The sequence below is a fragment of the Carassius gibelio genome, chromosome A6, assembly GCF_023724105.1.
Source record: "Carassius gibelio isolate Cgi1373 ecotype wild population from Czech Republic chromosome A6, carGib1.2-hapl.c, whole genome shotgun sequence".
NCBI classification, from domain to species: domain Eukaryota; kingdom Metazoa; phylum Chordata; class Actinopteri; order Cypriniformes; family Cyprinidae; genus Carassius; species Carassius gibelio.
The window spans coordinates 3,138,971-3,166,841 of NC_068376.1; the positions used below are offsets into that span (position 1 = coordinate 3,138,971).

At 35.9% G+C, this 27,871-nt stretch overlaps 1 protein-coding gene across 2 annotated transcripts in view; it reads left to right on the forward strand.

Annotated features, from left to right (window-relative positions):
* LOC128015272 (disks large-associated protein 4) overlaps nt 1-27,871 on the forward strand; it is a 93,261-nt gene that overhangs the window by 47,189 nt on the left and 18,201 nt on the right. Inside the window, exons 2-8 of one of the 2 annotated variants that reach the window (XM_052598976.1) lie at nt 13,974-14,007; nt 20,604-21,093; nt 21,173-21,960; nt 23,273-23,499; nt 25,045-25,143; nt 26,497-26,644; nt 27,584-27,821. In XM_052598976.1, the coding sequence (XP_052454936.1) occupies nt 20,673-21,093; nt 21,173-21,960; nt 23,273-23,499; nt 25,045-25,143; nt 26,497-26,644; nt 27,584-27,821 (1,921 nt within the window). In that variant the 5' untranslated portion in view covers nt 13,974-14,007; nt 20,604-20,672. The remainder of the gene's footprint in view (nt 1-13,973; nt 14,008-20,603; nt 21,094-21,172; nt 21,961-23,272; nt 23,500-25,044; nt 25,144-26,496; nt 26,645-27,583; nt 27,822-27,871) is intronic. The other variant, XM_052598975.1, reaches the window with a different exon arrangement.

Below are 27,871 nucleotides of genomic sequence, written 5' to 3' on the forward strand. Positions count from 1 at the left end.
TCGATTGAATGATTGAATGATTCACTGATTTAAATATTTATGCATTCATGCATGCAGTATTTTATGCAATTGTTTGTTTGTTTGTTTATGCATTTATGTATGCATTATCAAGCATGCATCACTCATTTATCTCAATAAATGTGTTGGCAGCATTATTTTTGATGTGTTTATACGGTATTTTAACTAGTAGATGGATTTAGTAAGTAATTGGTCTGGATATGGTCCGTAGCAGGAATTTGTCTAAATCTGATGTTGAATTTATTCACAATTCTGAGTTTATATTTCACATTTTGGACTTTGTTTCTCTTAATTCTTAGAAGAAAAGCCAGTATTGCAAATTCCATAGATTTGTGACTTGTGTCTGCCAAAAAACTGATGAGTAAATTCAGCAGTATGTGATGTTTTAGTAATTTGGAGTAGTTAAAATGGTGAAATGCTTTTTTTCTGAATTTGCACACCAAACTACATGCATGCAATGCATAGAATTAACTTCAGCTCTAGATAATCTGCTGCATAGACTGTCTAAGCGCTAGAATGGTGATATTTCTGACCTGCACAGTTTGAATTTCAGCGCACTAGATTGCAGTCAGTCCAGCCGTGTTGTCGATTGTATTATACACAAGATGAGACTCAGTCACACTCCTGTTCTGACTCCATTTTGGTTCATGCCCCGCGGGACACTCACAGAACCCAGCTGCAGCTCCAGAGATGTGGGACAGAGGTAAAAACCCCACGAAAAACCCTGGAGCCTTGATGTATGAGTACAGAGCTCACAATAAAGACCAGAGGAGTGCAGGATGATGCAGTGCTTGCACTCAGCTCACCATTCTCCAGACAGATTACATTAGGAAGGAGGAAGCGGAAAGCAGGAAGAAAAGCTCATTTAGAATCTGATCTTTAACTGTGGCATGATATACCTCAGATCTACCACAAACAAACTGAGGTGGGTCTCTGTACATACTATATAAGTATTTTCCCATTTAAGTGGTCAGTATAGGAACATTTCAGGTTCAGTTCAAATGAAAGCAATAGAAAAATTTGGAAATGTGCTGAATGTGCTCAACCTCAGGCCATCCAATATGAAGAAGAGTTTGTTTCTTCTTCAGATTTGGAGAAATGTAGCATTGCATCACTTTCTCATCAATGGATGCTCTGCAGTGAATGGGTGCCGTCAGAATGAAAGTCCAAACAAGTGCTAAAAACATCACAATAATCCACAAGTAATCCACAGCACTCCAGTGAAGTGAAAATCTGCTCCAAAAAGACGTTTTAACTTTAAAGCATTAAATCTGGCCACAATATGAGTCTATAATCCATAATAAAGCTTCCTCCAGTGAAAAAGTCCATCCCCTGTTGTCTCTCACATTAAAATCCATCAATATATTTGTTTAGAGTTTTTTTGGACAGTTGTTTTTGCTTATGAACAGTGCTTGATCTGTGCATATTTCTCTCCTGATTCAGACATGGTGACTTTTTCACTGAAGAAAGCTATATTATGGATAGAGGACTCAGTGGTTTGATGTAAAAAAATGTCTTAATGTATTTGTTTCTTACAAACACACACACAGCGTTTGGTTTCATGAGATATTAACTGATGAACTGGAGTGCTGTGGATTATTGTGATGTTTTTATCAGCTGTTTGGACTCTCATTCTGACGGCACCCATTCACTGCAGAGCATCCATTGCTGATGACACTTCTGAAATGCTACATTTCTCCACATCTGATGAAGAAACGAACTCATCTACATCTCGGATGGCCTGAGGGGGTGTACAGTTTCAGTAAATATTCATTTTTTGGGTTAACTGTTCCTTTAAGGAATTTTAGGCTGTTGTAAAATGTTACTATGTACACAGTAAAGGTTTGTAAAACATTTCCACACTAAACTTATGTTAACAGTCATATTGTTTATATCTTGTGTGAGTGAGTATTTTAACATTTGCATTTTAACTGCTTTGCAGTAATCCAGATTTTATTTTCTTATTTTTAAAGAATAGGTAATAATTATGCTAAAATGGTTGTCGATTGAGCTTAACTTGTAGTGAAAATGGACTATATTTATTAAAGATGTGATATGGACAGACTCAGAGCTAGATATCATTTTTAGTGTGGAGTAAAGAGGCCATCACATTGCTTTTTAACATATATAGAGAGAGATATAAAACTTTAAGCTATAGCAAGTCTCTGTCTGGATGACCGTCTTTTTCTCTCAACATTCCCAGAATTCTCACAGCCATTTTTCCCATGATTCCTAACAGTTCCGGGAACAGTGCACTGAATGGCTGGTTGCTGCTCTCTGTGGTAAAGTAGGGCATGCGAGAGCCTGGGGATGCACAACATTAATGCACTAATTCCATTCATGCACTATTCAAAATGGCAAAGGTGCTTTCATCGGTAATCTGCTGAGCAGAGCAGTGACCCAAAACTCCCTCACATTACGCCGTATCATCACAGCCCATCACTTCATGGTCTCGGCCGCTGATAGGAGCCACTTCTCACAGCTCTTCTGGGCTGAAGATGTTGTGTGGGACTTTATGTGGGCTCGCTGCAGGTCTTTGAGGTCATCAGCAGTGTGTTAGACCATGAAAGTGTGTGTTAAGTGTTACTCTGGGTCTCATTCAGTGATAACTGTGTACATGCTGAACCAGCAGTCAAAAGTAATGCATTATAATATTGTTACTTTAAAAAAAAAAAAGTTTACAATATGTTACTTTTATAATGTATATAAGAATCAAATTCTAAATGGATAATGAATTTTTCACTTTCACTTTCTTTCACTTTCAACATTTGTACGTGGACAATTTGCAACAACAACAAATCCTATTCTTAATTAGTATTTTAGTTTTTCCTTTTAAAATATCTCAAATACTTGAATTCAGATCAATTTACTTGTCGCAAATCTGCATTAGATATTAAGATTTCATTTATATAAATATATTAATTGTGAATATGCATGTAGTTTGACTTGTTTCAAGTGTAAACAAGTTAAAAACAAGTGGAAGAAACATAATAATATTAACATATTGTAATAAAGCAATAAAAGCAAAGCCTAATATCTTATGCATTGTTGCTTTTCAGATAAGTTCTGAGTGTGAATTCTTTCCAGTTGACTGTTCAGCATATGATCGCTTTATTTTCACGTTTGCATTTGCGAATGTATTTTTTGTCTGTCACGGATAAATCAGCAAAGCTAAAGTCACACAGCAGTTTGTGGACAGACACATTTTCCAGTCCTTGTGTGGATCTGTCATTATGAAAGCCTTGTTTTCAGCCAGACAGTCACTCTGTATATAGATCTGTTTGTTGAAACCTCCTCAGCAGAACTGAGTCACGCAGCAGGAAGAAGCCGCTGATCTTGAGCTTTATTCTGCTTAGTCACTGCTGCTGTGAAACCTTAACATCCTTCCTCCTGATGGCATGTGACCAGAGATGGAGGTCTTCTTCTATCTTTCTCTGCCTACAGTCCTCTCCAACATTACTGATTTACGAGATCATAAATACTGCCGAAGGGAACCAGCGACTGAAAGCTACAGTCAATTTGGCTGATTAAGAGTTGGCAGAGACGGATGAAAGTCAGCCAGAAACAACAGAGTCACTATTTAATGAAATATTGACACAGATTCTGAGAAGCATTGATCTTTGTTTGATGGCTGCGGTACTTTGTATAAAGTGCTTAACTGGTCTTTGAAATTAAAACAATTACTTTAATTTTAGACTTCTTTCATTAGTGATAGTGGAAATATTTCGACATTTATATATTTCATATACAATCCACCCTAGCCTTCAAGGGTTAGTCCACTCAGAAAAATTAAAATAATTGACTTCAAAACTTTTTTTTAAAGGAAATAAAAGTTGACAAGCTCCAAAATTATAGAAAACTCCCCTTAAAAGTTATCTATATGACTCAATGCATTTTCATTATATAAAAAACTGAATTCTTTTCTTTTTCCATTGTAATTTTAAACTCAAAATAAATTTACTCGAAGCAGCAATGTATAAGACTATGTCTTGAATATACATGCATTTGATTTTACGCATTTTATGCAAGTAAAAAAAAAACTGTGGAATTATTTTTTAAATATATATTTAAACATATTGTATTAAAGGAATTGTACGCATAAACATTCAAATTTGCTGAAAATGTGTTCACCCTCAGGTCGTCCGAGTTGTAGATGAGTTCTCATTCTGACGGCACCCATTCACTGCAGAGCATACATTGATGAGCAAGTGTTGCAGTGCTACATTTCTCCAAATCTGATGAAGAAACAAACTCATCTAAATCCTGGATGACCTGAAGGTGCAAACTCCATATGCATGAGTAACTGATGAGAAAAATGTCTTTATTATGTGCTATACCTGAACTGTTCCATTAAAAGCGAGCAGACGTCTAGATTCTGCATTTGATTCTTCAGAGGGACTCGATCGGGTATTAAACAATGATTCCCTCTGGGTTACGCTGTTATTGCTCTGGACGTGTGTGTGGACAGATACCATAAAACAACACGCTCGCTGAAGTCGTCCCCAAATCCTAATACTCTGAAAAAATACTGCTCTTTACATTTGTCTCAAAATCAGCTTGTTTGGAAATCAAAATTATATAACGGTTATGAATTCATGAGTATATTAGCATATACAACATTTGCATATCAACACCTATTCAGTAATCATAAACTTGCCCTGCCCTGAGAGTGTGAAGTCTTAAAGGTACAGTAGCAAAACAGCCCGAATATTAGAAGATCACAGTAAATTATGTGTTTTTGTGGTGCATCATCAGAGTACTTCAGGGGGGGGGGGGCTGCAAAATTGTCATATCTTTTCAGAAATATTTTTGTATCATTATTTTAGTATTGAGATGCACAATCTTTTTTTTTTTTTTTTTAATTAGATTTTATTTTTATAATAACCAACGTGATTCTATTGAAGTTAAAATATTTTTTTTTAAACAAAACATTTTCTCAAATCTAGCAAAATGGTAGGATATCTATTCTTGTTTTCTGAAAAAGTGAGTTTATACTTAAATTCACAGATGGGGTCAAAAAATAAAACTCATATTCCCTTTGAATTAAGTTCAATTTTCTTAGCCCACTGGAATAATTCTTTTCAGGATTTTATTTATAAACCCACTTAATTTATTTATTTATTATTTTTTCAGAAAACAAGGCTTAATACCTTAAGAATTTTGCTTTTAAGTCAATGTATCTTGATCTAATAATGTTTAGATATTTATCTTGGAAAAAGGTCAAAAATACTGCAGAAAATCATTTTTTGCAGTGGTAATGTCAAAAGCTCCTGAAGCTGGTTTCCGGTGTTTGACTCTTCTGTACAGTGCTAGTCTGCGGAGACGTAGAGCTATTTTGATTGCACACATTTATCTTCCTTCACTTCCATTCAGTTTTCATGTTTCCTCACAAGCAACTATCCATCTTCGCAGACATATAAATCCGGGGTCTGGCTCACAGTCTGCGTCATGTGTGTCTAACTCATTTCTCCTCTCGTGGCTTGATTCAGGAGATGCTGTGGATTAAATGTGTAGGTTAAAAAATAGTGATATTATTAACTTAACCTTTTCAGTAGCTTGACTGTTTCCACTAACAAGCTGTTTTTTTTTTCTAAGAAGCAGCTGTGTAGCGTTACAGAACTCAGTGTTTTGTTTGTTTGACCAGATTGTATTTTTGTGTGGCATCTAAAACACAATCTCTGTTGCTGATGTAGCACTGGGAATGATTTTGACATGTTATTACGTTTGAATATGAATCATATCAGTTAATTCATAAATATATGGTTATTTTGTAAGGCAGTTTTATAGAGAAATTTAATTAAATGCTCCTGCTCATTTGGTTTGTTAGTTTGTGTAATGTTTCTACTTTTATTCATTTGTATTAAATGTAAATTCATCTCAGACAAGTCCTTGTAGCAGTTTTGAAGTGCACAACTATTCAAAAGTTTGGGGGGTCAGTACTTTAAAATAATGATAATAAATTAATAAAAATAAATTAATACTTTTATTTCCAAAATGTGCATTTGATTGATTAAAAATGACAGTAAAGACATTTATAATGTTACAAAAGATTTATATTTTAAACAAATGCTGTTCTTATGAACTTTCTATTCATTAAAGAATCCTGAAAAATCAAATGCATTACAGTTTCCACAAAAATATTGTGCAGCACAACTGTTTTCAACATTGATAATAATCAGAAATCAGAATCAGAAATCATCATATTAGAACATGACAGAAATAAATTACACTTTAACAGATATTCACATAGAAAAACGTATTCTGTATTGTAATTTTTTTAACTGTTTTTATCAGCTTCCCAACACTGTTCTTCTGCTCAGCAGACTCTATGTTAAAATAAACTTGCATATTAAGATTAATTGTTAATACGGTCATGTTGTTGAAGAATGTGCAATTGCTATTTAATTATGATTCAGGTTGATGTGTGAGCGGCTGTATCTTGTGCTGATTTCACCATGATTCACACTCTGACAGGAACCGCTATAATTGTTATAGATGTGCACCTTATGGCATCTACCGAGCTGTGATGATCATTGAAAATAGCTGTGGCCATGCTGCTGGTTTGAATTATAATTTAAAAGCAGTAATTGAGTTTACTCTATTAGCTAGAAAGTCTTTGTGTGAGTTTATGCCACGAGATGGTGGTGAGAAGAACAAAGGCTCTTGGGAGACCGGATGAAATGAGATTGACCGCAAGGGAAGGATGACAGATATCTCTTCTGCCAGCCACGTGTACAATAGAGGCCTTTAAACAGCATTAAATCAGCTCAGATGCAGAAGGACGATAGCACTTTAACTGTACTGTTATCTCTGTGGGGCATGAAAACACAGCTCGCGGTTTATACGGCTTGCAGATCTCTGAGCGCTCTGAGCTCATAGCCGGTAATAATAATACAAATTAGTATTATTATATAGCCTTATAATATAATAATGGTGTTTTAATTGTTTATTGCATTAGGTTTTAAATTTAGTTTGATGCATGTGGTCTATGTAGATGCTGCAGGTTTGAATCCAGGGCGTGTTTTCTGATTAAATAAGACGAAATAAATTCTGATATAAAATAATAGTCTTTAATATGGATGAGTGCAAAGCTTACCGAAAACTCTTGAGGAGGGACAGTGACTAAGAAGATGGTGTTCATTCATCTGACTTTGAATTTATAAAAGAGACATCTGGTTTGGAACTAGAAAAGGTGAATAGTCGTATATGCCGTCGTTTTACGGTCATACTGGTTTTAATACATTAATAGTCTCTGTCAGTATGCTGATTCATTCTCTTCTGGTTTTGTCTTCCGGCTTAACCTGGAGTCAGTCTGATCTGGGTTTGTAATGATCACACAAATCCCTTTAGATACAGCAGCAGAGACAACAACTACATTTGAGGTTACTCTTCGTTTCATCTCTCTTTCATGTGTGTGTGTGTGTGTGTTTTAAATGCTAGGACTATTAATCTAAACCCGTCTGTCTACAGTATTCTCAATCTTCTGTGACAGACTGACATGGATTCTAAATGAGATTACAGCAGAATCTCTTCTGAGCAAACAGATCTTTTCCTTTTATTACTCAGAATGCCGTTTATTCTTCATCTGAGGGGAATTTGAGAACATACTCCTTAACTTAGATGTAATTTTGCAGCTATTTTTGTGTATAGAAACCTTGGACATACTGCATAAAATGGGTCAGTATGATTATTTTTAATGCATTGCATTCCTTAAATTGATCAGAAGTCATTTATAATGTTATAAAATATTTATATTTCAAATAAACTATAGTTTCCACAAAAAAAAAGAAGAAAAAAATAGGTTCATGTGACATTGAAGACTGCAGTAATGATTTTTCATCTGTAATAATATTTCACAATATTTTTCAGAATTAAAACATTTATTCAAATAAATGCAGCCTTGGTGAGCAGAAGAAACTTCTTTCTAAGCGTCGGTCAAAAACCAGTGATACCACAATAATATACCAGCATGCAAGCTGATGAATCTGTGTAGAGCGCTCCTTAATCAGGATATTTGAGCTGTGGGGAGAGAGAGATGAAATAAGACAGCCGGGCAGGGTTGTACTATTTGATCTTGTCCTGTAGGTATCAGGATTTTTAACGCACCGCAGGCCAGGAACGACTCGACTGATATCTCTACAGACACCTGAGGCCAAATTACAGACCAGAACAAAGAGATTGTGGAGGGTGGATGTGAGTCAGGCTGCAGCTTTGTGATTTAGCCATAATATAACTAGAGCCTTACCCAGGACACAAGGCAGAAGAAGGTCTGTTTCTCAATATATCACGGGTCATGAAGAGACTCCAGCCGGGCGGTTGTGCTTAATGGAGGTCAGTTGATCTTTTAGGATCATGCAGGAGTTTTTGCACCTGGAGGTGACACTGGTTCTTTTTTTTATGTTCCATAAACAATTTCTAGATTTTCATGATATTTAGTATGGAAGCATATGGTTAGCAATATTCAATTTGGGATGTAATATGCAAAATGACAATGCAATATGTAAAATGACAATGCATTTCTGTATTTACATTTTTACATTTACAGCTCGACTTATGTGCCCAGCCACATCTGATTCAAATATTATGCTAATTAACAGTGAGCAGTGGTTTCAGACATTACATTGAACATGTTATACATTTTCATTTTAATTTTGCAACTTATAAAGCGTTAAAATTAGTATTAATTTTACATATTAAAACTGGTGTATGAAATGGCAAATGAAAATTATGTAATTTAATTTTAATTTTTATTTTGCACCAAACGTTGCACAAATGTATTGGTAAATGTAAATGTAAATACAGAAATGCATTGCCATTTTACATATTTCATTGTCATTTTGCATACTACATTCCAAATTGACTATTGCTACCCATATGCTTCCATAATTTAGTTCTTTTAATTGTTCTTGAGCGTCTGCATTGATTCCAAATTCTCAAATAATCTGTTGGTGTTTCCTGTACTGCCACTGAATCCACAGAGTTTGCATGAGAGGAAAAGGTTGGATGCCACACAGCAATGACATTAATCAAAACTCTTTCAATTAAAAAATGTCAGAATTTACTCACCCCCATGTTTTCCAGTTTTGTCTTATTTTTCAATACAAATATCCAAACATTTTATATGAAGAAGCATTTACTCTAGAAGTAAAAAAAAAAAAAAAGTTTTTCTTTCTGAAATTTTTATCAAAAATGAGTGTTATGCTTATATCTGCCATTGGGATAAGAAAAAAAAATCTCTTTTGATAAATATTTTTTTTATTTTTTTATGCTTAAGCTCAATTAATTTTGATACATTTTTTTTTTATATAAAATTTTTTTTTTTGATAAAATTTTAATTTTAAAAAAATTATCAATATTATGCATCCCAAACAATTGTATCTTGATTTAAGAAGGATCAGGTATTTTAACTGGAAAGCAAAATCCCAGGAAAATCACTTTTTGCAGTTACTTTTTAAGTGTTTTTTTATTTTATTTTTATTTTTTATAATGATGAATTAATTTGGCCAAATCAGACATCAGGAAGGGTCAAAGTTCAATGCTCAACTCTTTTAAGCTGAGCACAGATTCAGGACAGGTGTGGGAGGAGGTCAGGGCGAGGAGCAGCAGAAAGCTGAAGTGTTTTCATGTCAGTGAGAGTCTGGCATGAATTCAGAAGCCGGAGTTTGTTGTGCATCACAGCAGGGATTTGAAAACGTTTGCAAACATTTAAAAAAAAAGAAATCCACTTTCTGATTGATCAAAGATGGAGAGGAGCACAAAATGTTCAAAATTACTGTCAGAGTTAGGTATAACGTGTTACACAGTATTGTATTATGTTACATTTTAAATGTATTTAATTTGATTACAGTTACTAATGTAAATAAAATTATGGTACTTAATTTATGCAGTGTTAAGAAAAAATATGAAGTAAATGCATTTTAAAATCATGTTTTGCACGTCAGTATGCCCTTTAATGATTCACCGGAGAATGCAGGCTAAAGTGGAGACGAGTTGTACAACATTTAGATGCAATGAAAGGTTGCCTATCATATTTCAAAATGTTGCACTCGATTTCACATATATTAGCCTGGCATTATAATTTGGGAAAGGTCCAAGTAAAATGCATACAAGTTTGGTTAACAAATACACCAATACAAGTAAGAATAAATGACTTCCTCAACAGAAATGATGGGTAAGACTGAACCTTGCGTTGGTTTATCAGAGAATATTTGACTTGCCAAATTTAAAAATAGACACTGTCTATAGAAATATTTATAGATAGATTATATATATATTTCTCATGTCTGTGTGTCAAGTATTCACTGAGATTTCATTCATTTTTTGTTGCATTTTACCAAACAAAGTTCACAGAGACCAATACGGCTTAAAGTACATCCGGTTTGTTTTCTTTATTTTACAAAAGCACAAAGTTTTGTTGATACTGTGAGTGTAAACAAATAAAAATACACTCTTCACAGTTTCAAATGATGCATTTCTCTTATCTGAACAATCAGAAGTGATGGAACATTTTACATTTACATTGACATTTAATCATTTAGCAGACACTTTTATCCAAAGCGACTTACAAATGAGAACAATACAAGCAATCAGGTCAACAAGAGAACAACAACAGTATACAAGAGCCATGACAAGTCTCATTTAGTCTAGTACAGAACACATAGCCAGGTTTTTTGGACAAGAAGTTGGGTGGCTTGCTCTGACAGGAAGGGTCTAATCTTCCTAATGTTGTATAAGGCAAATCTGCAGGTCATTGTAGCGATATGGTCTGTGAAGCTTAACTGATGATCCCTCACAACTTCTAGGTTTCTGGCTGCCCTGGAAGGAGTTATGGTTGACGAAGTTGTGATGAAACGATGGGTTAGCTGGAATCACCAGGAGTTCTGTCTTAGTAAGGTTAAGCTGAAGGTGATGGTCATTCATCCAGCTAGAAATGTCACTCAGACAAGCTGAAATGCGAGCAGCTACCGTCGGATCATCTGGCTGGAATGAGAAGTAGAGTTGGGTGTCATCAGCATAGCAGTGATAAGAAAAGCCATGCTTCTGAATGACAGATCCTAATGATGTCATGTAGATTGAGAAGAGAAGTGGACCAAGTACTGAGCCTTGAGGAACCCCAGTAGCAAGGTGTTGTGACTTAGAAACATCACCCCTCCAAGACACACTGAAGGATCTGTCAGAGAGGTAGGACTTGACCCAAAGGAGAGCAGTTCCAGAGATGCCCATCTTTCTGAGGGTGGACAGGAGAATCTGGTGATTAACGGTGTTAAGAGCAGCACAGAGGTCCAGTAAGATGAGTACTGAGGATTTTGAAGCTGCGCTTGCCAGTTGCAGGGCTTCAGTAACCGAGAGCAGGGTAGTCTCAGTTGAGTGGCTACTTTTGAAGCCAGATTGGTTTCTGTCCAGGAGGTTGTTCTGTACGAGGAACATAGAAAGCTGGTTGAACACAGCTCGCTCAAATGTCTTTCAAATGAATGGAAGAAGGGATACCGGTCTTAAAGAAAAGTAAGTTCTTTCCTCTGTTATCAGGAGAAGATACAAGTGATCGTTCAAGTTGCTGTTTTGATTTTTATGTAATTTTTCAGTCAATATTAAATTGCTGAAAGAACCATGAGTTTCACTTTGTAGTGTAATTTTTCAAAACTTCAAAAGTAAAATAAACTTGAAAGTAATTAGTGAGCTGATCACTTTTCAAATGCAGTAATCAGTAATGTAATCAAACTGCAATTTTAAAGTAGTCATTTGTAGTGAATTACGTTTTTTTTTTTAGAAACCCAACACTGTAGAAGATAAAGTATACTACATTTGTTCTGCTCAAGAAAGAAAATAAAGTGCTATCTCAAAAAACACAAACACCAATTAGAAGCGCTCTGAACTGCAAAAGGGTCGGCAAGTCTGACACCTCATTAAACATCTAGAGCCTGAAGGTGCGGATGGTTTGCAGTTTATTTCAAGTTCAATAAAGCATTGTATCCTGACAGAGCCGAGTAATACGTGTAGAAAGAAGTGAGTCTCTGAACTCAACTGAAGCACAAGTGGTTTTTAAGAGGCTCAGTATCTGTTCTTGCATTTTTCTTGCCGCTTTCATACAAACGAGACATTGCGGTCCTGCTTTAATAAATGAAGACTCAAACATTTTAACAGTACATGACAACTGTCATGAAATATTCAAACGTAGCACTACTACACTGCATGCAAATCATGTGTGATGCTTTTCTGTGGCCGTTCATGGAAGATACCAGAGCACTTGTCTAAAATGTAGTAGATCGTATTTTTCTTGCTGCCTTCGTAGAGCATGGCCTTAAAATGTCAGAGAGGAGGCTGTGATGTGTTCCACAGGGCTTCATGTTCAGACGTGTCCTTCTGTAATGTGAACATGAGATCATCCATCATGCTGCACAGCACACCGCAGGACAGTTCAAGGGTTTTAGGAGCACATTTTGAGCTCAACTGTATAGAAACTTAAATCTGAAAGCATCAACTCCTTCAGGAGGCATCCTCAATGGGCAAAGTGGTGCATTAAAATGTAAATGATGTATTATTTTAATAATTCAAAGGTTTTTCCTTTAGCATTTCCGCTGAGAAGTGGTACACTGTAAAAAAAAGTTTTTAATAAAACAGATTATTAGAGTATGATTTTTCATTTCAGCATTTCTATTTCATGTTTAATTCAATGTGTTACTTGCAATTTCTGTGTAATTTTTTGTGAAATATACAAGTTAATCCTACACCAAACTGTGTTTAGTGTAATATTTGGGGTCCTGAAAGACTGAAGAAATGTTTTACAACCCTGCTTGTTCTAGTCTCATTGAAGCAGACTAAGGAATCGGCGAATGAGAGATTAAAAATAGAAAGAAAAGAAAACACATAGCAATTAACGGAAGCTAGAAGTGTGTGTGTTTGTGTATGTGTGTGATGTCTTGCCTGAGATTGTCTTATCATCACATTGACCCTGTAATAATTTTTGCATCCGTGACATAATTAAGTCTGTGAGATGATTGATTGGATTAATTAGGAATGTAGTAAGACTGGCTGCAAAATGACACACACACACATCACAAGGCAGCAATTGTAAGCACTCATTTCTTTCTGTGCTTGTGTTAAATTTGTTGAGTTAGTTGTGTTTTTCTGGGTTGTTCAAAAGTTTGGATTCTGTAAAATATTTAATGTTTTTGACAGAAGTCTCTTCTGCTCACCAAAGCTGCAGTTATGTGATGAAATACTGTAAAAACATTAATATTGTGAAATATTATAAAAATTTAATATTTGTTTTCTATGTAAATATATAGTTAAAATAGCTGATTTCTATTGTAATGTTTTGTAAAATGTCATTTATTTCTGTGATGCACAGCTGTATTTTCAGCATAATTCCTCCAGTCTTTAGTGTCACATGATCTTCAGAAATCAAAATAATATGATGATTTACTGCTCAAGAAACATTTCTGATTATTATCAATGTTGAAAACAGTTGTGCTGCCAAACTTTTTTGTGGAAACTGTGATACATTTTATATTGCAGGATTCACAGATTAGAAAAGTAAAAAAAAAAAAAAAACAGCATTTGTTTGAACTAGAAATCTTTTGTAACATTATAAATGTCTTTACTATCACTTTTGATCAATTTAATGCGTCCGTACTGAATAAAACACCGTAAACTTTTGAACTTTTAAATGTGAACCACAGAAGTATTAACAAAAAGTATATAAAGGAAAGAAAATGTGTCTGCAATGATGTGCAACTGCAATGATAGTATCTGTTTGACATGCTTATTAATATTGTTTTGTACTATAATCCAATTAATATGGATGTGTGCATATTACTCAGATATGGCGTGTCAGGTCATGAGACTAAAGACTGAGAGTGATTTCTGTGTTCCTGTAACACATCCATAAAACATCCAACTGTTTCTTTTTTTTTTTTTTTGCATACATGCTAATAACTCTTTTTTTTTTTCAACAGGAAATTTCACAAAGAAATAGGATGACCTACAAATGTAAGTATGTTTTTAGTTACTCACCAAATCTCACTGAGACATTATTATAGTTTTTCATTAATATTCTCAATGTCCTATTAATTTTTTTTAGATATATTTTCAGTTTGCATTTACATTTTTTGTTGCTTTTTATTATTTATTTTTTTATTTGTCTATTTAGTTTTAGTTTTATGCATATTTTAAATATATGTATGTATGTATATGTAGTATATTAATCATTTTGATTTAGATTGTAGTTATTGTAATATTTTAACAAAATTTAAATTGCACTAAAAGAAAAAAAAGAGATAAGAAAAAGTAAAAAATACTTTGGCGCAGCTGAAATAAAAAAAAAAGATTTTTTTCATTTATATATATTTTCTTTTATAAATATATGTATTACAATACAGTATCATGGTATTACCATGCCTTTTGGTTAGCAGCTGTGTTTTTTTAGACACTGCCATGATTATAATAGCATGTTGTTCTTGAATTTGAACATTTTTTAAATTTTTAGTGTATTAATATCAATTAAAAATTCATTTTAATTTTTTGTTCCTTTTTTGTTCTTGATTTTGAACTAAAAATGGCATCATTTCATTTCAGAATACCATAGTATTACCGTCTGATAGCATCACTATTGTTATGAGTGAACTTTGATTTGCTTTTATAAAAAGTTTTTGCTAAACAGTATCTTCTGTCCTTTGCATTCACCTGACTTTCGAGTCCTCAGCTGATGTTGTACGCTCCATTTACATGAAAATTGTAAATTTGGACTTTAAAATTCAGATGTTGTTTATTAATTTCCACTGTGAGCACATTATGCAAACACTGCCTCTTTGAAAGAGCTTGTTATTATCTCAATGAAATAATTGCTTGACCTTGTATTGTGTTGTATCATTAAGCACTTGAGAAATAAATTAGCTTTTTGCTCAGTTTTTTTTTTTTTTATTATTATTATTTTTTGAAACTCTGGTTTGTAAAAAGTAACCTTTAAAAAACTACATACATAATTTTGTTTTGTTTTGTTTTGATTTTTAATCTGTTCATCTGATATAGATTGCCCCCCTAAATAAATGTATTTATTTGTTAGCAGCTTGTCATATACTTACTTTATCAAAGGAGTATATTTAGTTGAACTACTTAAAATTATGAATAGTTTATAGCAAACACACACACACACACACACAAACCCTCTGGTGCAGATGCAGAGATATGGCACATGCTCACAGCAAACACGTTGTAATTAAAAGATTTCATGCTACTTTTGACATTTTGTTGCAACATTAAAGGAGGAAGAAGTGGAGACCAAACAAAAAGTTTTCTTTTCTAAAGCTCTTTACAGAGAGCTGGTCACACTTGATCGATCTGATGTCAGACAGCAGAGGAATATAAAGAGCAAAAGCAAGTTGTCTTGTTATTAGGAGACCAGCACACTTTTTCTAGTCCACATGCAGAAAACGCTTTACTTGAAGCAGATAATGAGCTAATAACACATCTGAGCGTCTCTGACTCTGTGTTCTGACTGAGTGACCCTGTGCGCTGCACTTAGTGAAAGCATCCCTGTGTTAATGAGTTTTTGTCTTAAACAGCAGCACAGGTTATTGGTCACTCGCTTCTAACTACAGCTTGTGTTGTTTTCATTTGTACGTGTAAAGTGTGTGAAATATCAGATATGATCTGATTGGCTGTGAATGTTTTACAGATGTAGCTGTATGTGTGTCGCATCACTGCTGGTTAGGACTCGCGTCCCGCTATATTACCTGACAGCAGCGGCGTGACTGTCCTCATGTAGCTGTGTATTATTGATGTGTTAATGTGTGTGTGTGTGTGTGTGTGTGTGTGTGTGTGTGTAAGAGAGCGTGAGAGAATATATATTCTGAGCTGTGGAAATAGGCCAAAAGCAGCACTGCAGAATGTAATTAGGACAAGGTTATTGTGAGACTTTCTCAGGGACACACACACACACACGATACCACCCACCTTCAGCTGAACACAGCCTCTACACTCCAACACACACACACACACACACACACACATGTTAGTATGTGGTTTACGGGGACTCCCCATAGTCAGAATGGTTTTTATACTCTTCAGACTATATTTTCGTTCTACACCAACCCTATCTCTCTGTCTGTCTGTCTGTCTGTCTGTCTGTCTATCTATCTATCTATCTATCTGTCTGTCTATCTATCTATCTATCTATCTATCTATCTATATATATATATATATATATATATATATATATATATATATATATATATATATCTGTCTGTCTGTCTGTCTGTCTGTCTGTCTATCTATGATGGAGTCTTTATGTTCTTGTCTGGTGTCGATGGATAAATGAAGTCTGTGGGAAAGCGAGTGTAAGAAAGTGCGAAAGAGGTGTGAGGGAGATTGTGTGTGTGTGTGTGTGTGTGTGTGTGTGTGTGTGTGTGTGTGAGTGGAGCGGTGAGGGGAACAGATGGTTTCCTCAGTCTGACTGAGATGTTTCTCTGGCAAATTGATGCTTTCAGTGTGATACAGAACCTTGATTTCATATAATGAAACATGAACATTTGAACATGATTTAAGTGTCCAAACACATTTTGGGTTCACTCTATTTGTATCTAGATGTGGAAAATGGATTCTGATTACTGCATTTTTTACTTTTTTTAACATCTTCATCTTCAGCATCTTCCTCTGGAAGAGTTTTGCTTTGATTTTTGGTGCTCCAGCACCATGTTTTGCCTCTTGGCACCCCCTGCTGTCAGAACGAGTGAGAAGCCTTTGCTGGACACATTCAAAACTGAGTGTTGCATTCTAAACCTGTGCTGTGTGTGTGTGTGTGTGTGTGTGTGTGTGTTGCATCAGAGCCCACCTGTGCTAAACACACCTCACACACAGCAGATGGTGATGCTCGGCCAACAAGTCTGAAAAATATGGCCTGCTCACTAGAGTTAAACATTCACTAACACTAACAATCTGTGTAGATGCTGTTTTAATTCTCCGGTGAACAGAGGTGTGTGTTTAACAACTGCATCACACTAATTCATGTTTATTAGAGTCAGAGCAGATCCTCTCAGGCTGAACACAGACGCCGTGAACAACACATGATCAGAAACACACACAGACACAGGGCATATTTCACCCCAAAATCAGAGAAGAAATAGGGAATCATAATATTTTGCATAAAGAATTTTTATACATTTTGACATTATTTTCACATACATTCTTCCTATTTTCCTTTTTAAATAAATATCTTTGTTCTATTATAGTTGGGTTATTTTTACTAGAGGATTAATTGTCATAAAAACATTGAGTAAAACACTTCAGGTTAGGGCCCAATTATCATTAATAACTAGTTGTTCATTAGCATGCATATTACAAGCATATTGGCTGTTTATTAAAGAACATATTAATGCCTTATTCTGCATCCCTTAATCCTAAACTCCACATCCATACTTAACAACTACCTTACTAACTATTAATAAACTGCAAATTAAGACGTTATTGAGTCATTAGTTATAGTTGATTTAGCTAATAGTGAGAATTGGTAAAAAAAAGAAATAATCTTAAAATCAGGCTTTCAATTTTGCTAATTAGTTTGTATTCATTTATTTGGAAATGTATCATGTGAGATTCACCCTATTATAATTGGTCTGTCTAATCTTAAAATGGTTATGAAAATTTTTAATTACAAATAACTAATTAAAAAAAATACATATATATATATATATTTAAGTCTTTAGCAGATATTTTATGATTAAAAAAAAAAAATTGGTGTAGAAAGTATTTTCACTCAGGAATTGATGTGTCACAATTTCAAATAAATATTATAAATGACATTAAATAATATTTGCAACGTTGAATTAAATTCTCTTAAACTAAATTAAATTGAATTAAACTCCCCCTGAAACTTAATCTTATTCTGTATACATCTTGGATAATGATAAATTGCATGCAGCTTTTTATTAGACTAATGCCTAATATTTAAATATATTTGTCAAATTTTTCTTATTTGGATATTTTTTACATGTATAACAGTGTGTTTTTTTTTTCATGTTAGTGTGTGAGTTGTGTGTTAAGCTTTTTTATTTTCGTCATCTTCTGAGATTTAATGACCTTTTCTGCTGTTGGATCAGCTGTCTTCATCTGCGGCTCCTGTGGTTGTTTTTCAGCCGAAATCTCAGCCGTGGCACGTCTCTCTCTCAGGAAACATGTTGCTTTGTTTGTGTGTCCCGCTGATGGGTGGCTCTGCTTCAACTGTCACGTCTGTCTGCTTCACTCTTTGTTTTTCTGTCTCTCGTGTCTGTGCCGATCGCTGTCTCTGGCAGCTCTTTCACATCTAGAGACTGAGACAGGATTCTGGTCTGTGTGAAGTTAAAGCTGGTCTCCTGAAGGCAGGGTTTGCAGGAGCGTTGAGCAGGTGACATGTGGAGCAGACGGTCTGGGCAATCAAGCGGTTCAATCCGATTTACCTCCATAGTGAGCGCTTTCCTGGCATGTGATGAGAGAGAGAGATGGGTTTTGGAAAAATGGAGTCACATGTCATATTACAATCATTGGGATTTTTAAAGAAAGAATAAGTGACTAAATTATGAAAAATAAGACTTCTGTCTCATATGAGAACACCTTACTTCCTAACCCCCCACCTCATGTTTTAAACATAAATTTAAAAAATTGTACGTTTTATGCAACAACAAAAAAACTGATTAGAAAAATTAACTTTTATCATTATATTTTCTCTCTACAACAGTCCTATCTGCAACAGGTTTGCTTTATTTTAATACTTTTGTCTTATTTTATAGATGTTTATATTACTGAAACATGAAGACAACAATTTAAGAAAAATTACAAATCAGTTATTTTAATATATACATTTTGAATGTTCAGTTGTGAATAAACAATGATTGTATTTGTTGTATCCTCAATTTATACTTATTTTGTTTATTTATTTATTGTTATTTATTTAAATGCGTTAAACTAATGCTAAAAAATCGGGGTGAAAATGTGCAAAAATAAATCCACTTTATACAAAAAAAAAAAGTCTTTGATTTTCTTCTTGAGTTTGGAGTGAAAAAATGACCCATAATCGTAAGATTCAATAATAATTAAACAATAACCGTCATCAATAGAAGAACTCCACTTTGATGTAAGCATGGAGTGTGTGTGTGTGTGTGTGTGTGTGTATGACAGGTGGTAAGAGGGTTTCTGGGTCAGTAATAAATGCTGAACACATGCTGTTCAGTCGCTCTTTTTTTATTTGCTTTATTAGTCATTTAAAAGCAATTCTGAGAAACAGGAGCCTGTTTTCCAGCACCATCTGGGTTTGTGTGTGTGTTTTCATGGTGTTTTGCACAATATATGGCTTATAGGAAACTGGCAAAGTGCAATGCATATTTTGCTTGTCGAGTAGACTATTGGTTCTGTCATGTAAAGAACTGTGCAGCTTTCCATTTATCATGCGTGTCATTCTGTGTAATGTAATGCACTGTAAATGTAATATTTGGACAGCATTCCTATTTCTAGCGCTAATGAATGATTGAAAAAGTGAAAAAGTGACATGATGTGTGGCCAAGTATGGTGTCCCATACTCAGAATTTGTGCTCTGCTTTTATCCCATCCAAGTGCACACACTCAGCAGGGAGTAGTGAACACACACACACACACACACACACACACCATGAACACACAGCCAGAGCAATGTGTGTTCAGTCAGCAACCACAAATTCTTTGAAATAAATGCAAAGGCCTAGTTTTTAAGTTTCTTCTCAGAAACAAAATTGCACTGCAAAAATATTTTTCTTAATCCGTATTTTTGTCTTGTTTTACAGTACAAATATCTAAACATCAATCATTGTTTTATTAATAATTGTTTAGAGTCAATATACATTTTCTTAATGTAAATATTTCACAAAACAAGATCTTATCAAGATTTTTAAAAATCAAGAAACTTGTTACTTGATCAGAAAGATTCTCATAAGATAAGACTTTTTTTTCTGAAAACTGTATAAAAATTAAGAGAGTTTAAGCTGTCTGCCAGTGGGGTAGGAAAACAAACTTAATTCAAAGGGAAAAATTAAACAAGTTGAAAACAAGAAATGTATCTTGATTTAATAATGTTAGATGAAAATACTACAAGATGAAAATACTACAGTAAATAACAAAATCATTTTTGCAGTGTCATGCAGGATTTATTTTGAAACGATTTTCACTCAGAAATTAAGAGTACATTTTACAAATAATTGCTAACAAATGGGAAGTAACCCACTCAATTAAACTCAAAATATTTGAAGTCGAAATGCTGACATTTTATAGAAGATTGTTTCAACCATGAAAAAAAGAAAATAATAATAATTGTGACTTTTTGTCTCACAGTTGTACTTTTTTTTTTTTTTCAAAAGAATTGTGAGGGAAGAAAGTCAGACAATTGCAAGCAAAAAAAAAAGTCAGAATTGTTTGATAAAAAGTTGCAGTTACCTTGCAAAAAACGTTTCGAGCTTCCATAGTATTTTTTTCTAAAACATACTCCAGTAAACTTGATTTACAACTTCTGCAAAGTATGTATTGTCTAATTCTTTTTTTACCTTGTATGTTCTACTTCTTTCTCTTGTCCCATTTCTGTTTTTCTCCAGGGTTTCTGTTTCTCCCCGGTGGGCTCATGCTCTTGATCTAGGGTGGGGGGGGCATTGCCCCATTCTACAATGAAAGGCTACACCCCCCAGCGCACCCGCCACGTGTCCGACTGTGAGCCGCCCCGTTCTCCCCGTCACCTGGACCCTCTGTACCCCCCGTCCACGTCCTCCACCCTCTCCCACACCCCGTTCCACCTCCCAGCAGCCATGGACCATTACGGAGCCCTGGACCCGCACCACTTCTCCCCATCGCCCAACCCGGGCGGTCTTCCACCCGACTGCCTGATGCCCCTCAACAACCAGCTGTCCTCCAGCAGCACCTTCCCCCGGATCCACTACAACTCACACTTCGATCAGGGCGACTTCGGTCACACAGCTGACAGCATCGGGGGAATCAGCAGCGGGACGCTGGGGACCTCCATGTCCATGGGAATGGGTCTCGGAGTGGGACGGACCGCCATGATCACCAGCGGATCCGCAACTATATCAGGTAAGAACTTAAGGGCTGTCTTGGAACTTTGCTTTTTGTGATTTTTCCTGATTTACTTTCCTGTACTTTTGGCATTTAGGGGCGGGGAAGATGAACCGGTTGCCACCTAACCTCCTGGACCAGTTCGAGAAGCAGGTGCCTGGGCAACAGGACGGCTTCAGCACGTTACAGTTCCATCGCAGCACCGCGGTGACGACGACCAAACAGCAACAACAGCAGCGGACCGACAGTCCGGGAAAAATACGCTACTTAGTTCACTCCGTCCAGAAACTGTTCGCTAAATCCCAGTCGATGGAAAACTCCTCCATCAGAGGAAACATGAACGGCCGCAACAGCAGATCGTCGAGCAGTGATGACAAACACCATCGGAGCAAAAGCAAAGACCGGTCGAAGAACGAAGGAACGGCCAAACGGAGGCCTCGATCTAATATGTCTGGATACTGGAGTTCTGACGACTTGGACAGTGATATTAGTAACTATAGGAACCCAAAGGCCATGATGACTTTGGGGAGACAAGCGGTGGGATCCGGACCGGGGCCGGGTGGACAAGTGGCGTCCAGGTACTTTATGCAGGGCTACAGCACCATGAGCGAGCACATGCTGAAATCCTCAAAGAGTAACAGTGACCTGAAGCACCAGGGGCTCCCTGCACTCCCAGGACCCGGTGGAGGTGGAGGGGGGGTCGGAGGAGGACAAGGGCCGATGTTTGACGGGAACTTTGGTAAAGGGGGACCCTGGTCCACGCTTACGTTAGGACCCACCAGACAGATGTGCCAGAAGGGCTCGGCCACACTGGATCGCACCCTGCTGAAGTCCAAATCTGTCCAGCAGGATATGGGCTGCCACTTCCTGCAGGTGCACGGGAGGGTGAGCGCATGGATAACACACGGTTACTGTGAACTGTATTACTGTGGTGGAAGCGACCCTCAGTAGGCACGGGGTGTACTGCAGTTTTTTCTGATGTACTCACAGAAATTTATTTTTCGTTCTTAGCTCTCTATGAGTAAATAGAGGTTCGCTCATAAGCACCCACAGAATTAGATAAATAAGTGAAAATTTGCTAAATAAACACATAAGAGATGAACGGTAGGTGGTGAGAAAACAGCAGTTAAGAAAGCATCTGATCATAGCAGTTTGGATATGTTTGGACCAGCTCTGCATCTCAAGTCACATTATGTTTATTTATACTATGGGCCTGCTGAATGCTTGAATCTGATTGGTTGATGAACGTTCTAAGGTGTGCAATTATTTTCAAAGGAACGTATGGTTAAAGTAGTTCCAGGCAGGTGTTGACTGCATTACATGTCCATATCACTTTGAATCAAATTATTTCAGTTATTTCAAAACTCCTTACAGCCTAAAATGGCAAAATCAACAACGACAGTGACCAAGCAAATGAATATAGCAAAAAATGCTATAAAAACGACACATTCCTTCCATGTTTTTGCCACAAAACTAGGTTTTTATTATGTACAGAAAGCACAAAATCTATTGCCCTTTCTCACAGTACAGTACAGACACACGCACACACACACACGGATACACACGCACAGAAACATGTTTGCGCTACTGTGACAATTTTATCAGTAAAATTATTTAGCAACTTAAAAGCTACAGAATATTTCTCACTGTTTAAACACATCAAATGTCCTTATCCCGCATTATAATTTGCTTTAAGGGCTAAATCTGAAACAAGAACACAAAAATAGACCAATAGCAGTTTAGATCGCTGGCTTTACAGAAAACACAGAAGAACGTGTATTTTCTTTTTTAATATTTTTGCTTTGTTATACATTACAAATATCTGCACCAAGATATATAAGAAGATATTTAAGATATATACACAGCTAAATGACATCTCTTGTTTTCTGGTGTAATCATGTTTCTATTTTAATTAAGTTTATACTTCTGAACCCACTGGAAGATATTTTTTCTTGTTTTAAGCATGAACTTAATTATTTTTGATGCAGTTTTCAGAAGTCATGTCTTGTCATTGAATGTTTGTGTTAGACTTTTTTTCTACTAGATATTTTAAAAAACTAAAGGGTTATTTGGGGAACCAAAATATATATTTTTAATGACATCACTGTGAAAACCACCTCCTGTAACCTTTATTTTGAAGCTTTAAGTCCGAAGGCGTGTGAATGTGCATCTGAAGTGTTCTCTGATGTTTGTTCAGATGCCGTCCACCGGCGACTGGACGGGGACTCTGGGCCGAAGCGGGCCCATGGGCGAGATCCCCTGTAGACGGATGCGTAGCGGCAGTTACGTTAAAGCCATGGGCGACCCTGAGGATAGCGACGACTCTGACGGGAGTCTCAAACCCTCGCCGAAAAGCACTGCGCGTAGGCAGAGCTACTTGCGTGCAACACAGCAATCACTAAGTGACCAGTTCCCCTCAAGAAAGTAAGTACACACAGTATGTGATCAATACATGCACATATTATATTTCTGTTCATTATTAAAGCAAAACTCACATGTGCACAAGAGCAGTGACACATATTTGTGCAGAAGGCTGGAGCTATATTAGGGTACAAACACAGAAACACTCACTGGTGGTCTGTCACAACGCCAGAGACCCCACCTGAGGTGTGAGCTCCGCTATTTCATGCCTTCTGGATCAGGATGAGTTTATCGGTGTTGATTTCTCTCTCATACATGCATCAGAATCCAGCTGTGCTTGTTCATCTGCTAGATTAAGCACAGCTAGTCTCTCTCCTCCTGCATATGCTGAGCCTCGCACAACCTTTCTGTGGCTCACATGTAAAGAAAACATCTTTTTGGTTTTGAGCAGTTTTAGACATGAAGTCTCTACTTGATTTTTCTAAATCAAATCTGACATCATCGAGAACTCTCATTCAAACAATAAGGGCGTTTAGTAAAAAGTATTTGCTGTATTTGTTGTGTAGCGTTTCATTTATGCTGATTTAAATTAAACAAATATTGTGTCTGGACAGGATGAATCTCATTACTCTATTAGAGCATCGAGTTATTTTAGTAAAACTAAATATTTTACTAAATATATACTACTACTGCAGTACATAATTATATTTTGAATGAGCTTTTATTTTTATATTCTCAGTTTTTATTTACTTATAGTGTAGGATTCAATTATGTTGTTATTTGCTTTGTTTCATTTTTTATTATTTGTAATATTTATATTATTATTATTATTTAGTTTTTTTGGTACTATAACCCAAGCTTATTTACAGGTCGATATTTATTTTTCAGGTTTTTAGGTTAAAGTTTTTACTTTCATATTTATATTAATTTTTTTATTTTAGCTTTATTTTAAGTTTTTGTTAAAAATCAGAAAGAAAGAATAGGATTAATATTAGGAATAATTTTTGTGCAATTTTTTTATATTATACTTTCAGTTTTATGTTCATGTTTTGTTGAGACCCTGAATGTTCAGACTGTGTTTGCAATGGTATACTAACTCTATTGCTAACCAAACACTATGCTGTTTACACTGTATTCTGATTATATATAAAAATTTTTATATGCAACTGAAATCATTTTTTTAAATGAAACATGATAAAGTTTAAAACAGTAATGATCAATATTGTTGTTACATGACCTCATCACGATGCATGTGTAAAATTAAAAAATATCTCTGCCAGTTCAATCAAACAATGATTAAAAATATAGATTTTAAAAATGACAGCTGCTTTATTAATTGCATTTCATTGTGAGCAGTTATAGTACATTATTCAGGTATTATATGCATGCTTTATATTTGTATACTGTGAACAGTACTCTTGTGCTTGAATAGTAAAAGCGGTATGTTAGTATGCTGTTCTGAACATAGTGTTTGTCTCTAGAGTTTCCCTTCTTTAATGACGCAAACGTGTTGGTTTGAAGCCCCGCCTCTTCTGTTATAAGCACCGCCCTCTTTCTGCACTGTAAGCTCCTCCCCCGTCTCACCCTGTAACCCTGCCTTCTCTCCAGCCGTCTGCTGGACTACTCGATGCTGCAGGGGGATCTGGAGGCTCTCTGGTCCCCCTTCCACAGCATCAGCACCCTACAGCAGATCGGACGCTCCGTCAGGTCAGTGCAGAGAGGAGAAATCTGTCCGACTGACCGCTGCTCCTCACTGACCGCACAAACAAACGAGTAGTCGCATCAGTGCTGCTGTCCTGAACTCCTCTCACATTAGGAGTGCTGACTGAAAATTGGTTTACTTTTGGTCACTATTAATTCTTGAAACAGTTCTCCTACTCTGAGAGGTTTAGTCTGAGGTGGTTTTCTCCGTACAGCACATTTGCGGACAGATCTGATGTTTGGATTTTGGATGCATTGCACCATTGCAGACGAGTGGATTGCGATTTGGTGAGAGAGAAAGCCTCCTCAGTGCTTCTAATGCTCACCCTGACTGCTATAAGAGCTCTGATTGGACGCCGAATGTTAACTAGAGTGAAGTACTTTGCTGATTGGTCATTAGCTGTGCTGCTTCAGTCTGATTGGATCATCCAACTATTTGAGGAAACTGTGGTTTTTATTTTAGAGCAGCAATTTTCAGATTTCTTGTGTACTTGTGACACGAATCAACTGGATGGATGATGAAAAGATGGATGGGTTCATTTAAAAAAAAAAATGGAAAGATGGTAAATTTCCTGAAATGTAAATGCTTCTTCGGTAGTTTTATTACAGCTTTTCCATTTCCATGTGCTTTTTGTATAGTAGACCAGGGGTTTTCAGTCTTTTAGATGCCACGGACCCTCAAATATGATCATATGAGGGACCCCCATCATAATAGGAAAAAAACATATAGTGTATTTTATAAAGACCCAATTTATACTGTGAAAAATGTATAGAATAATATTTTTTTTCTACTCATTATAGTACTGCATATTTAGATGCATTATTTATTAATTTATACTTGCATTAAAATTTCTATTTATTTCATTAAATTTAATGATTTATTTAAATCTAATTTAATTTATTTGTTCACTTCCATCTTATTTTTTTTCTTACATATTTTAAAATTAACTATTTTAATATTTTACATTATTTATTTGTACACTGTTTCACTTTTATTGGTTTATTTTATTTAACTTATTATTGTATTTAAATTATTTACAATTATATATATTTTATTAATTTGCTAAATCCAATTTTGTATATTTATTTTCAATAAATATTTTTTTATTAATTTTTTTTATTGTGCAATTATATTTCATTCATTTAGTTTATCTTTTATTCCATCTACATCTATTTTTTTCTCTGTCTATGTATAATTCCACTGGCCCCCCATCACTCCGTTGTGGCCCCTGGGGGTCCCCGGCCCCAGTTTGAAAACCCCTGTAATAGACACTAAAGCGCTTGAGCTGCTTGTGGCCTTTCTCTCATCTCATGCCTCTCTTCTTCTCTCTGTGACCTCTGTCCCCGTCCTGTCCTCAGCTGTCTTCCTTCTCTGCGAGAGTTCTCTGGGAATCGGAGTCTGGATAACCTGGACTGCATCGGAGGCAGCTCTCCGTTCCCGAACTGGGATGATGATGACTTCAGTCAGGGCTGCAGCACGCTGGGACGCGGCAGCTGCATCAGTCAGGTCAGACCCCTCATGACCTTTAAGTTTCATTATAGGAAACGGCTGTCAAATGCGGATGAAGATGTGTAATTTGCATGGTCTGATTTATAAGTGTGTCACTTGTTACCTTTGAGATTACACAACTGACATAGTTAGTTGTGCTTTTGGCTCATGATGTTAACAAACAAATGCACACACAAAACCAAATAGAGTATCTACACTACTAGAATGTTTGATCTTCTTACTTCTTGATGTCACCTGTCCATTTTGACTGTGCATTTCTACTAACTTCTCAGCATACTTTAATGGCTGTGTTCAGAATAGTGTACTAGCACACTACTCTTTGTGCAGTATGCATGCACATTTTCTGGATTATTGCATTTATGCATTTTTTCATGATTTTTGAATATTTATTTGTATTTTGAAAGTATTAATGCAATACTTGAATGCCTTACATTTTCCAAACTGTGCTGTAAAATCAGATCAACTGTAAAACTGTATCCCAAAATGCAGTGCATAAGACTTGACTTTCCATTTCCAGTGTGACAAATGAACCTGAAACAATTGCTGCTTGTTAAAACTCTGTTTTTGATTCATTATTTGATCAGGCTGACGATTGTTGAAACATTTTAACAATTAATGACAATGCAAACTTCCCTGGTGACCAAAAGTTTGAAATAATTCAGATTTTTTTGTTTTTGCATTTTTGCAATTATTTAACCAAAAATACAGTAATATTGTGAAATATTATTACAATTTAAAATATCTGTTTTCTAAATGAATATATTTTAAAATGTGATTTATTATTGTGATCAAAGCTGTATTTCTTCAGGCGTCAGTGTCACATGATCCTTCAGGATGTTAGAATGATTTACTGCGCAGTATTCAGTGAAGTCATTCTGAAAGCAGCCATGCACCCATAACAGTTCTGTTTCAGTCATGCCAGTCCTGTCCCAGCAGGTGCGAGACATGGAGTTGAGCCATCATTATGGAGACGAGCTGGAGGACATGCATCCTCGCTCGCGATGCAGTGATCTTCCTGACATGCCCATGCCCACATGCTTCCGCTCCCGGAGCCATAGTTACCTTCGTGCCATTCAGGCCGGCTGTTCTCAAGACGAGGACTCGGCGTCAGTGGATTCTGATTCACCGCCGCCCACGACCACAACGACTGTACGCACCTACAGTAACAGCACCGGTGAGTACAGACGTCACATGACCGCAGATACAGTCTGACCAGTGTTCAGA